The 13,917-nt window shown below is 36.8% G+C and overlaps 1 protein-coding gene across 2 annotated transcripts; it reads right to left on the bottom strand.

Annotated features, from left to right (window-relative positions):
- Positions 1–16: 16 nt before the first annotated feature.
- Positions 17–13,880, bottom strand: LOC115255401 (uncharacterized). Of its 2 annotated transcripts, none has more exons than XM_029853470.2 (6): positions 13,662–13,880; positions 13,383–13,589; positions 1,588–1,713; positions 1,427–1,516; positions 605–625; positions 17–546 (listed from the first exon to the last, which is right to left on the bottom strand). In XM_029853470.2, exons 1-6 carry the CDS (start codon positions 13,790–13,792, stop codon positions 93–95), a joined length of 1,029 nt encoding a protein of 342 aa, XP_029709330.1. In that variant the 5' UTR covers positions 13,793–13,880; the 3' UTR covers positions 17–92. The 2 variants fall into 2 exon arrangements, with proteins under 2 accessions (XP_029709330.1, XP_029709329.1); XM_029853469.2 differs by lacking the exons at positions 13,383–13,589; positions 13,662–13,880 and adding exons at positions 11,942–12,148; positions 12,275–12,652.
- Between the last annotated feature and the right edge of the window lie 37 nt (positions 13,881–13,917).

Here is a 13,917-nt window from a genome sequence, read left to right as displayed (position 1 = left end):
AATAGGAATGCCAACATTTTCATTCATTTTAAGTTTTTAAAATTTTGAGTTTTATTACACCTAAATAACTTATCGTTGCTCTAATTCTACTGTCAATAGACAATTTTAACATAAGCCTTCCGAAAGCCATGCGTCACCATCGCCAACACAGGAAAGTACTTGTTAGCCACAGTGGTATTGAAAAGGAAAAACCAATTTGCAAACCACCGCGTCACCGTGTAATTTAGCAGAACCTCGTGGATCACCATCAAGACGTTCAGCATCACCCTACTGAACCAACTGAAATCTTTATAAACGGCCTCCGCACCATCCCGTGGTTCATCGTTCCAGTAGTAGTGCCCGGGAACGTTCGACAGCCTTCTGGTCATAAACATAAAAGCATCGTAGTTCAACAGGGTGCTGTAGCACCACATTCCGTCGATCATGATCCTGGTCATGTGATCGAAATCCGCACTGGGATTTTGCAAGCCTGGACGAAAGAAGTGATCATTGACGAGGGTCATCCGTTGAACCGAGGTGTCGAAGTCCTCCGTGCACAGGTTGAATCTGAAACTGCAAGTATCAAAATATGTTCGCTAAAAATTATTTAAACTGAACGGTTTACCTATCTTCCAATCCCAGCATACACTCAAACCTCCATTTAGGTAGGATCCATTTAGGTAAAATCTATTTAGGTCCCTCCATTTAGGTAACGTTACCTAAATGGAATTTGACTGTGTTCAGATCAGTTGGAGTACTTAAGATGAGGTATAAGGGTAGTTTACGGGAAAGAAGTAGTGAGTTGGGGATATGGGGGAGGGAGGGAGATGTAATGTTGAGATATGCCCCCCCCCTTCCGTGCAGTGTTGAAAAGTGTCAGTATTCAGCGTCATTTCCAGCTGAAATTGAGATAAGCAACCATCCTTCCATCATTCAATTGATATCAGCTCCAGCAGTGATGACGTCAAACCCGATATCAACCTATCATTCACCTGTTTTTATTTTGGCCACCAAACCCAACATAGACCCAACAGATGTTCGATGTTGGTCCAACAATGGCCCAACATACGATAAAAATTGACCCGACTTTGACCCGACATTCAATAATTTTTCAGTCTGGCGGAATTTCGCAGGGTTTTTCGTGTTTCGTGCACAGCTAGTCACTTGAATGACAATTCTGATCTAAGACCCTGCAAAACCCCCGAAAACGCCCCTGAAGCCCCTTCCCTTCTGAAATCCATCCCCTCCTGAAACTTCTTGAAAGCCATCTGAAACTCCCTGCACATGACCTCCTTTAAATCTCCTAGTAACTCACCTTCTTAAACTTCTTTGCAACCTTGTACTCCATTTAGATAATGAACTGAATCCATTTAGGTAATGAATCCATTTAGGTAAAAATTCTATTTAGGCAGTCCCGACTCGTTACCTAAATAGAGGTTTTGGTGTATATCCAATGGTACGCCACAGATGCACGAAGCCCTCTACACCTTCTCGGCTATATTGGACGCCTAGTTTCCGGTGATTCAGCACCACGTAACTGAAATTGAGTCAAATAAGGATCCCTAACTTGTTTTCTTCCATTATATGTACAATGAAGTTGAGACCTACCCAACAAAACCAAACTGTGTAATGGCCACGTCCTTCTGGGATATGAGCATCCTCGAATCGGCGGCATTTGCGTTCTTTCCACTGACGGCGTGGATGCGTCGAACATATTCCAATGACTTCCAGGAGCTTGAAAGAAAAAAATTAAAATTTACTCAATGTTCTAAAAGTAGCCATCATCTGGGGGTGCATAAGTTAAAAAGTGCATAAAAAGAGACAATGGGTCACGTTCGGTGTAGTACTAGATTTGTAGTAGCTGAATTTTTGTATGGTGAGAAGGTCAATTCTCCGTTTCTGCAATGAAATGGTGCAAAAAGCATGGGTATTATTATTATTCCTTGCCTAATTTGATGCTGTTTGAGCAAAACTTTGGATAACTATGTTGTTTATGTTGCAAGAAATGGAGAAAACAACAACACTGTTGCCAGTTTTGCTCAAACAACATCAAACTTGGCAAGGATTAATAATACCCATGCTTTTTGCACCATTTCATTGCAGAAACGGAGAATTGACCTTCTCACCATACAAAAAAATCAGCTCATTACTACAAATCTAGTACTTCACAGATCTGTCCTATTAAGGTTCAGATTCAATAAGCAAACTAGGTTCGCGAGAACAATTTTTGCTCCTGGGTTCCCAAAGAGCGCAAAAAGAGTGGGCTCCAAGGGCCTTCAGGAGCGTTTCAGGTGGTTGTTTCTAAAGTCTTTGAGCATTATGCCTGTATTCGTTTTTGACACAATATGTTTCAATACAGATATTTTTTCATGCACTGGATTTCGTGAATCATACACTTTTTCATCAACACATAAATACAGTCACTATATACAGTAATGTTCCGATTTTACCACGCCCTCCACGCTTCGGTCCGTCATTTTTTATTCCTTCGCTGTATATTTTAAAGCAAGTGTTTCCCCTGTTCTTCAAGAAGAATGTCAAAAGCACGTTTGGTAACGTGCAAAATATTGAAAATGTGTATAAATTTAGTAGTATATTTAAAAACATTTTGAAAAAGGGGAGTGATAAATCAAAACAGTATCGTATACAGTCTGGGGGATAGAACTATCGAAGCCATAATTGGCTTCTTTAGCGGTGTTAAGATGATTCCATATTCTGAATCTGCATGCCAAACTGATCCAAAAACCAAATTATCGTGAATTTTTGTGCCCGGAAACCTATTTAAAAATCAATTTGAAGTTTATATAGGAGCGATTTGCCGAATCATCAAAAGGTGATTTAAAAAATTCTTTGAATTTTATTTAAGGTACTAAGGGTCTGTGTCAATTGGCGAATTAAAATTAATTTTTACTTAAATTTGACAATTCAACACTTAAACTTGACAGTTCTCCTAAGGAAATAATTATCGAACTGTCAAGTTTAAGTGAAAATTAATTTTAATTCGCCAATTGACACAGGCCCTAAAATAAAATTCTAAGAATTATGGTGGCTCAGAAAAATGTGCTCTTTCGTAGAGAATAAAAACATCAATACATTTTTCAAAATTTAAAAACCCAATTGAGTTCAAAATTCCATGGTGAAAGTTTTTAAGATTTTTCCAAGAACTTCGAGTTTCTGTGACAATTTTCATGAGAATTTTGTTAGGCAATTTCTTTGGAAACTTCGGCAATGGCTTTGTGAACTTCTACAAAAATTTCTTCTACAGAAATTACTTTGGAAATTTCGTCTGCAACTTCCTTTTATTTTTTTTTTCACAATTCCCATGATTATTAATTTGGGAGTTTCGTCAACATTCTTCGTGAAACATCTTTGCCAATTTCCACTGGAATTGATTGGGTGTTTCATTCGGATTTTCTTCGAAAATTGATTCGGCGAATTTCCTATAAATTACACTGTGACAATGTTTCGCGGATTTTTTTTTGGTGAAATTACTTCAGCAAATCCTTTGGGAATCCTTTCAGCAACTTTTATTGGATTTGATTTTAAACTTCCTGTATGGTTTTTTTTCTTTTGGTTTACTATGGAATTTTTTGAAAACTTTTTCGGCATTTCCTTTGGAATTTTGTTCGATAGCTCTTGGAATTTTCGTGATTTGTGCCAACGCTACTGCATTACCGTGAGCTTCGTGACTGTGCGGTTAGTGGCGCCAGCTTTTTATGCTCATTGTAAGCCACGGATTGTGGATCCAATTCCCATTACAGTCGGAGGAAAGATTTCGTATAACTTTGGATGATACTTTCTTACGAATTAACAACAAATCAATAGAATGGCCATAGAAAATCTCAAAGGAATTTCCAAAAAATCAAGGTGATTGCAAGAAGTTTCCAAAAATAAATCACTGGAAAATTTCAAAAAGCAATTTCTAAAAACGTTAGAATACCAAGTAGAGATCAAGTACTGATAATCAAAACATGATATTGGTTTGTTTGAGATAAGAAGTTAAAATACTGAAAATAATATCAAAAATTTGTTCTTGAACCAACTATCCAATAGCAAAATATGATATTTAATAAGTTGTCGAAGGCATTTCCGAAAGAATTACAAGAGAAGTTTCATAATGAAACCCGCATCAATTCCAAAGGAATTTCCTGTGTGATTTGTAGAAGTAATTACAAAACGAATTGCTAGAGAAAACCAAAATTAATTTGTCGATGGAAATGCAACAAGAAATGGCCGGAAGAAATTATAAAAATATTTGTCAAATAAATTCTCAGAGGAATTTTGTAACAAATCTCCATTATAATTGCTGTACAAATACTAAATAAACGTGTATTGGAAAATATAATGCAAAAATAAAAACAATGAATCTGCGTAGAGAGCTGTTGAAATCCATATCAAATTTTTTAAAGAGTTTCCTGAAGGATTGCCTAAAAATGTTAAGAAAAAAATTCTCAAATTTTCCCTGAAAATTGACTATGAATAAGTTCTCAAATAAAAAGCAGAATGGTTTTCCAAAGCAGTTCTGGCCAATAGAAATGCCGAAGCTTCAAAGGAATTGTTGAACAAGCTTCCTATCAAGTGGCTGAGATATTTCCATAGGAGTTTCCAAAGATATTTCTAGAAAGCTTCTAGATAAATTCAAAATCTTTATTTTTTTTTTAATCTTCTTAAGCTAGTAATTTTAGAAATGGTCCAGCACGTGAGATATGCGACACAAAGAGCAAACTGTAGTTCTTTACAACACTAAAGCAATATTGTGAGCGAATCGTGCACATAATTTTTTTCTTGAAGAAAGTGTTCGGTCGTCTCAGCAATTTTGGCGAAGCGGAACTCTTGCAAGTGGTCCAAAATGCAAAAAAAAAAATATGACGTTTAGACTAAACTAGAAGCTTTTATGATCACTAGCGCCTCGTGGTGGTTTCGAAATCAATTGTTTTCTAGAAGGATGCTCTTACTCTTCTGAGCAACTTTGCCGAGGAGAGTATTCTACGAAGTGATTCAGAACGCGAGATATATTACCCTTAGATCAAACTGAACATCATTCTTTGCAACTTTACTAAAAACAGTTCTAAGCGGTCCAGATCATGAGATATACGACACCCTATAATTGAGCTCATTACAGCGCTAGGGCCACTACAAGAAATCTTTGATTCTTCGGAGCAACTTTGCCGAAGTCAGAATTCTTCAGAGTGGTCCATAATGCGAGATTTACAACGTTTAGACTAAACTAGTAGCTCTTAAGAGCACTATCGCCATGCAGTAAGTGATTCTGGAACTAAATTGTTTTCTATGCGAAAGTTCTTAGTCTTCTGAGCAACCACTGTTTTACCATATCAACACATTCTTGACGAAACTATCTTTTAAATAAGTCATTGGTAATTTGACATAATAAAAATTCATCTTTCTATAAGAGTTTGAATTTCTGGGTCATAATGACCCTTATGCATTATTCGTAACTTTTTTAATATCCGAAGAAGGTTAAGGGAGCACAAACTGCGTGAAATTTAAAACCAACACTGTCGCGTGGATTTCTTCAGGCAATCGTAAAGAGCACACCGCCTTTACACGACTAAGACTTTGCTACACAAATATACCGCCTTTACACGACTAAGACTTTGCCACACAAATATCTCTTCGATAGAAGCGATCCAACTTGCGATACTTGTGCTACCCATCTTCACGTCACATACAGGGATCTCTTTATGGAATTTTAGGCCCAGATCCATAAAAAGAGCTAAATTTGAGGAATATTTCGAAAAAAAAACAGACTGTTGGTGCTCATCCTAGTATAGATGACCGTTCTCTTAGGTATGCTAGATCCTCCTTTGTATCAGTAGTATTATATAGTTGTGCACTGAGCCAAATATACTATATTAACAATATAGGTCACTCTTACGAATTTTTGGCGACTCCTTTTTAGTGAATGTGTCGCCACCAAGCGTCAGAAGAGGTACTACTACACACTAAACGCATGCGCTATCCGAATGACGTTTATTCGTCGAGCTGTCATTGCATGGTGGGGATGTCCACTTCTTTTTAAATAATCGATTAATCAATCATCGATTTTTTTTTTTCAACTACTCAAATTAGAACATATTTTATTCTTTCTTCTTCAACATTTTCTGGCGTTATGGTCATGTTTACACAACAAAACCAGTTGGTTCAACGATGTTAACGTTCATCCTCATTATTCTCAGCTACCAGCTGATTATGTTTTCATGACAAAATCAGCTGATTTTGTCTGAATCGGGTAAAAAAGGCGAAAAGGTGACACAAATGTTAGGTTAGTACCATATTAGGGCGAGTTAAATTTCGTCGCCAAAGTCTGATTATTCGTGAAAAATAAAATAATTCAGCTAGAAATTTTATTTTGATTAATTTCGTTGCTCTTCCGAACTGAACTGTGAGTTTATTCGAATACTGATCGTATTATTCCGGACAACTCCAAGAAAATTTTCCCGACTGGAGCGGAAATCGCCCCTGCTAGAAGAAAATCGAATGTTATAAGAAATGTAACATGGAAAAGTTTATTTTACGAACCGTTTTTATGAATAAAATTTTGACAGTAGCAGGCGTCCTAACACGTGACTATAAATATTATCATCCCCTTTGTTTTCAGAAATTTGACGTTCATTGTGTCCTCCGTTTCCAAATTTCCCGCAGGAGTGAGGTAAACAGCGCAAAATGGTGCACAGGTTAATTACACTAGTTTACAAAATAAAACGAGAGTCGTGAATTTTTGTCAACGATCAAAATTCTTTATGCACAATAATCGAAATAACGCTGATTTCGAAACCGTGCTTCAAAATTTATTAAGTAGAACAGTTTTTGAGTTTCAGCTCATTATCGAGTTTCACAGTTTTCTTAAATATGGAATTTACTAAAATTCAAATAGCGTAAATCGCCAATTGTTGCACGGCTAAAAATTCGCCAATTATTGCACACCCCATAAGAAAAACATGGAGTGTGCAACAATAGGCGAGTTTTAAGCCGTGCAACAATTGGCAAATTACATCTTGCATTTTATTCAACCAATTTTAAAACTTTTCCATAAACTGAATATATTACCTTTCGATCTTCTGAATGCAGGTTTTGCGTCATATTAATGAAATTCAAGATATTGGCCAGTTTTAGTGACGATCTCCCTAAATTTTAGCAAAATTTCCAAAAATATATGAAATGTATTATTTCAATAAAAAAATCAATTTAAAAATTCTTTCTCAACGTTCATTTGACATATCATATGTAGGCGAACTACAGTAAAAAATCAGCTCAATCGGAGCATTGATTACGGAGAATGGGATGTATGAAGTGAGCAACTTTGCTTCAAAATAGAACAAAAATCGATTTCAAATCATCAACCTTGTATGGAAAGTCGAAAAAATTTCCGCTCTACTGTAATTTTTTTCCTTCCCGTTTTCGAACTCAGGACATGAATCTACACTGAAAATGATTATCAGCTTACCGAGTTCAAAAATGCTGTAAACTAGTGTTATCCATTGTCTAGTTATTTTTCCCTTCTTCAAAATATTAGTATAGTGCATAGCACCTTCACGGGGTGTCCTCAGATTACTGTTGAGCAAGAATATAGACTGATTTTAAGTAAGGGCTTTATGACGTAGTTGACGTTTTTGTAATCGTGTATAAAGTCTAATAAAACCAAGCTTGACTTCAACATAGATTTTGTGTGTTCGATCTCATGAAATGTTTTGATAAAAAAAAAAAAACAAAATTCTCCAAGGCTACGAAGTCTACGAGTTACTTCCAAATTATATAAAACGTTTCTATTCAAAGATACGCTCGTAAACGACGAAAAAACGCTTTGTCAAAGAACAAAACATGTTCACTTTTTTTTAACTCCAACCGAATATGGATTATTAAATTATAGGTAGTTATCCTGGCCAACATCGTACCCGCGTTTTTATATGCACTTCTTTAAAACATAATTTAAAAATTCAATGTTGTCAGTGTTTTCTTGTATACTTCTCTGGTCGATTTTTTATTCTTATTTTTGTAGTATGACTGAAAATAGTACAGCAGTAAGAATAACAACAACAATAGGGTATAGAAACCCTAACGAAAGTACGACTCCGTCAAGGCGCAGCATAGGTGAAGTGAACTTTTCTCACTTTTTATCGAGTTCTGCTCCATAGAAATACAAACGAGCCATTTCTGTACAGAAAAGTAAATTCTCTTCCAGATGCGTCTAGAACAAATTATACGATTAAATTGAGGAGCTCTTGCTATTGGCATCAATAATGATGATATTAAAAGCCATTGTCGAAGGAAAATAGTTAGTTTTGAGGGCGAAAAAGTAAAATCTTGATGTTAAACGATTTCGCAGACGTCACAATGAGGAAGCATTCATAATCTTCTATAGATGTATTCGTAGATGACATCTACTGAAATGTTATTTTGTTTGCGTATATTGTAAATCGATTATTTATTAATCGATTATTTGAGAACAAAAAAACTTGGACATCCCTAACATAATTTTCGAGAAATGTCGCATTGCACGGTAAACTGAAATTGATCAAAATACAATTATTGACATTTTCTGACAACAGGTGGTGCTGTTATCATTTACCACCGGTGTCCCCATGTCGTTGTATGTGAAAACGCGAAGTGACCTATATTGTTAATATAGTATATTTGACTGAGCTAAAATGGGATTTCAAAAAAAAAATTTCATGTATTGGTGGAAAAAATGGCGATCTAACATATCTTGGAAGTTGTCATCCATACTTGGGGAGCTCATATGAAACTGAAATCCCACGAGGGTGATCGTGCGGTCGAAGAAGTCATGTTCGTCGCTACGCCCTTATTGGTACACGTCTCACTGGTACAAATGTGCCTTATAAAGGGTGGTACGGTCAAATTTTGGTCATACATTTTTTTTTTTTCATAACTTTAGACTGCGTACACCAAAATAGCTGATTTTTGGACCACTAATGGTAGATTGTATGTAACTTATACCATAAAATTTTCATAAAAATCGTTTTAGTATTTGCGGAGATATTGTTGAATCCTGAGATCTGCAATTTAAAAGTTTTGTACAAGGAGGATTCAAAAATAAGAACACATTTTTACTGTTTTATTTATATAGCCAGAAAAAGTTAACCGATTTCAATGAAAAATTTTCTGTTTGTAAAGTATGCATGTCAAAATGTTGAGTTGTGTTTCATTCAATTTTATCTAGCCGTTACAAAGTTATATTTTCCTAAGTTGCACCCGGTCAGTTTTTTTATCTTCAAACTGCTACAACTTTGAAAGTATTCATACAAAATGGCTCAAAATTTAACTAAGAATTTTTTTTTATAATGGTATTATACTGTAAAATTTTCATAAGAATCGAAGCAGTACACTAAGGTCTTTTTTACACGGTTTTTTTACACGGTTTCGCGAATTAACACGGTTTTTTTTACACGGATTCGCGAATTAACACGGTTTTTTCAACTTTCTCGCGCTAAGTGTCTAGAAGGGAACTCTTACTAAAAGGGAGAAATGGGATTTATGGGAAAGGGTCGCAAGGGAGTTGAAAAGTGGTATGAGGTGAAGGCGGATGATGATGTAAGAGGTCTGCAGAAAAGGGATGTGTGGGGGGGGTCTGTTTCTTGAAGGGGGGGTTAATATATGGTGGGCTAGGAGGGGTTAAATGGGGGGTTTCCTAAAGGTGATTTCTGGAGTATGGTTCAGCGTCCTACAGGTCCATGGAGCATAGTTCTGAAGAGAAGTAATTTTCAAGGATATTCTAGGGCATCCAAGAACTTCCGCGAATAAAGGCCTTAAGATCTACAAGCGTAATCGATGGATTGTAGTCACATTACTGATACGGTGCAACATCATACAGGTCTTTAGACCACAGTTCTGTAGAGACGTAGTTTTCAAAGATATTGTAGGACTTCCAAGAACTTCCGAGAGTACAGGCCTGAAAATCTATGAGCGTAATCAATTAATTGTTGCTATATTATTGATGCGATGTACCATCCTACAGATCCATGGAGCATGGTTCTGTAGAAAGCTACTTCCTAAATATGCTCTAGGTCATCCAAGAATGTCCGCGAATAAATAATTCAACATCTACAAGCGTAACAAATGGATTTTTATTACATTACTGATACGGTGTAACATCTTACAGGTCCATGGAGCATAGTTCTGTAGAGACTTACGTTTCCAAGATATTCTAGGATAGTTCTATAATCAAAATTGTGCTTTACTGTCTTTAAATTGCCGAAAATTTACTTTGGAGCGCTATGTACAAAATTTTAAAAAGGCAGGTCGTTGGTTTTATCTATATATCAACCAATACTTAATGAATTTTGATGAAAATTTTATGGTATAAGCTTCATATAATGTACCGTTACTGGTCAAAAAATAAGCTGTTTTGGTGTACGCAGTCTACAGTTTTGAAAAAAAAATGGTGTGACCAAATTTTGACCGTACCACCCTTTATTGTGAGGCAAGTACAATGATACACTATGCCCAGGAAGTCGAGAAAATTTTCCCGACCGGAACGGGAATTGAATCCGTCGTCTCCGGATTGGCGATCAATAGCCACTAGGCAACTGGAGACCCACATTTGTGATGGCATCCTCGACAATAACAAAAAATCGTAGGTTTTTTTTATTTACTTGTAAAATTACTTAAGCATTTGTAGGACTCTTGCTTCGCGGAGTTAACAAAAAAAAATTCAGTCAATTCTGAATGATTTATAACAAAACATCTTGAGAAACTTCCAAAATGGTATCTAACAAAAATCTTGGCTTTTTTCACAAAAAATCCAAAACATTCATAGAAAATTATTATAAATACTCTATGTCTTGCTCTATGTACTTGTATTTTGTCAAAGGATCTGTCAAAGGATAAGCAAAATAGGGCGGAATTAAAAGGTACAAATCCTCTATGAGTTTAGTATGAAGTTAATTTCGTATTCAATACAAGAAAACGTACTACTATCGAGTAATTTTTGAATTCCAACGACGCAAATTTAAAATTTCAATAAAACGTAGGTTACTCAAACTGGGAGAATGATACAAATAACCATAATTAGTGTTACGCAATATGCGAACGAAATCTCAATCTATGAACAATCTTTCATGCTTAAGACAACTTTATGCTTTTTACCCTGTGCCTTTCAAATGTGTGCAAGGTACCCGGACCCTGTTGGCCACATTTTCGGAAATAGGGAATCGCGCCACTTGGGCGGTGGCTTCTATATTCGTCTGTTTTCCACTTTAACTCAGTCAAATTTGAACCAATTGACACAACTTTTGGAATGTGGTGAGATAGGTATAGTATCTACCCGTGTACAACAGTTCAAGTCAATTGGCTCAAAATTGACTGAGTTATAGTGAAAAACAGACGAATATAGAAGCCACCGCCCAAGTGGCGCGATACCCTAATTGCTTTATCAATGTGACACATTAAATTAGTTTGCATCTTGATGTATCAAACAAAATACTACTCGTCATGAGGTCATGAGCACTGAATAGTAGTCATTAAGTCAATTATAGTAAATGACAAAAACAAATGAAGTAATTAAAAATGTTTTTCCTAACTATAAACTGCACGTGCTGAGAGTAATGTATCATATCCAACCGTGTTCTGTTAGAGCTAAAACTTCCGTCAAGACGCGAATAAATAAGCAACAGGAATGCCATGAATATAGTGTGAGATTAATCAGCACTGATACAGATAGTTTATGACGTCAGCCATTTATGATTCGTGTTGAAATTTGGACGGCAAACATTATTTCGGCACCCATTGTTTTCAGCAAGCTTTTGTTTGCAGTGATAAATTGGAGTTATCCAAAGAAAAAAGTTAGTGACTGAGCCTAATCACGAGCATCAATAAAAGGATCAAAGTCAACAACTTATGTCACTAACTGACTATGCCCTCGACACTGTGCACAACATCACATCAATCACATCAAGTCCACCTCCCCCTTGCCCCCTACACTCACTTAGATCCCGGTCGCAACTCCTCTAGGTACCAGTTCAACGTGTGCAGCACAGTCAGTACGTAGCGCTTGTAGGCCGTCGTTAGGGTCGACGATCGTCCGGTGAATATAAGCACATCCTGTATCGACGGAATGGAAAGCACCGATATTAATCCGCAGAACCCGGCCGTGACGATTGCCGTTAGATTGGTCCGAAAGTACTGCTGACCTCTTTGAGAAAGAATCAATCAATGGATAAATTATTATTATGGATTCGTTATTACGGGGAAATCCGGCCCAAGGCTGATTCACTCCCGTGTACATAATAAAAAAAAACCAGTTGAGTCGAAAACACACCGCTTGAATTTATCCTCATCGAACCACGGCGGCAAATGAATCTCGTAGGTGTCACTATCTGTGTCGATCGGCGTTCTAGATCCATCGTTGATCAAGGTCTCGATGTAACGTGATTCTTTCCCGTTTTTCGAACTACGTCCGGAAATAGACTCCAGCTCTTTACTTTCTCCTTGGGTAGCACTCATTGAAAAATGATCCCCAACTGCGAAAATTTCTCAAATTGTATTCACTGGCTCCGTTTCGAGCAGTTCGATGTTACACAAGCTAACTAACAAATCTCACTAAAGTGAGCGGAGCGGACAGACAGACAGACAAGATACGAGCCTACGAACATTGGGAATTGCGACTTCATGATGCTGCTTTACTGCGCACTACATATGAGTATTGCGTACATAGCCACAGGAGAGGACGCACTGCATTACTGTTGTGGATGCAGCTAGAGAAGTCTCTTAGAATTGCATCTGGCTTGCTCACACTAAAACACAATATGTAACAGTTACACATCAGGAAAATCAGCTCTTGCGTCGACAAATTTGCATTAATCCATGCAGGGTAATCTGGCTTGGTTTACTAGTGACCGTTGGGAATCAATAAATATAGACATTTCACATCCAGAAGAGTATAAGAGCTTATTTTGTTAATGTGTAACTGTTACACATTTTTTTTATGTGGGCTGGAAATTATGCACTTATAAGCAGGTCTTACACATTTTAGTGTTGAACAGTTTTAGAGTGCAGGTAACCTGTTTTAGTTGAAGGCAATTGATAGACAGTGGAAATTCGCTATTTTGGTGCTGTCCATAAACTACGTAGACTCATTTTCGGTCATCTCAGACACCCGCCCCTCCTTCTCTCTTGTAGACTTTTGTCCATACAAAATTTTTAGAATGTGTATGGACTGTAAACTTTGGCTTAAATTCCCCTCCTTTATTCGAGTAGATTGAATAACTGTATGAACAGAACAATACAGAACATAGATTACTAAAGCAATACATTTTGTAATTTGACAAATTGTATAAAACGAGCTCACCAATAATGTCCTATTTGTTATTCACTGTTCTATCATAACGTTTATCGTGGAAACCCTTGAATCTTCTCACTGTACTTACTTTGACGCCGGCTCAAGCTCTTCAAAGTACCAACTTTGAATATGCAGCACCGTGCGGTAATAACGCTTGTATGCCGCTGCAGGAGTCGCCGACTGTTTGGTAAATATCAGCACCTTCAGAATTGATAATGCGGCGAATACAGTCACCAGACCACACATATGGGCAGCCATAATAGCCACATAGTTGTTTCGGAAGAACCGCTGACCACTGGGTAGACATGCGTGAGAAAATTAAAGTATAAACTTCCCATTGTAGAGGAAACAATTGTAACACACAAACCGTTTGAATTTGTCCCGATCGAACCATGGAGGTAGGCTGATTTGGAAGTTTACTTCATGTTTGTCTACAGGAATTCTAGTGGCGATGTTGGTTAACTTGTACAAGAAATTTGAACTGCAACTTTTATCCATCAAAACACAATTAGATCTTGGTAAATCAATAACGAATTTTACTGCTTCAGAATGCACCTGATGCAGTGCTTACTTAGGCTAAAGCTAAATACAACTGAACTGTACTAGCTGGATACATTCAACCC

The sequence above is a fragment of the Aedes albopictus genome, chromosome 2 (genome assembly GCF_035046485.1).
Source record: "Aedes albopictus strain Foshan chromosome 2, AalbF5, whole genome shotgun sequence".
NCBI lineage: Eukaryota > Metazoa > Arthropoda > Insecta > Diptera > Culicidae > Aedes > Aedes albopictus.
The sequence above is the reverse complement of the archived record's forward strand: the minus strand, read 5'-3'. Positions and strand labels throughout refer to the sequence as shown.

Excerpts from the sequence above, each read along its gene's own strand:
- LOC115255401 (XM_029853469.2), bottom strand. The coding sequence starts at position 12,459 with ATGAGTGCTACCCAAGGAGAAAGTAAAGAGCTGGAGTCTATTTCCGGA. Across the intron at positions 1,517-1,587 it reads ACACAGTTTGGTTTTGTTGG|TTACGTGGTGCTGAATCACC; the intron begins GTAGGTCTCAAC and ends ACTCAATTTCAG. Across the intron at positions 547-604 it reads ATGCTGGGATTGGAAGATAG|ATTCAACCTGTGCACGGAGG; the intron begins GTAAACCGTTCA and ends TTGCAGTTTCAG.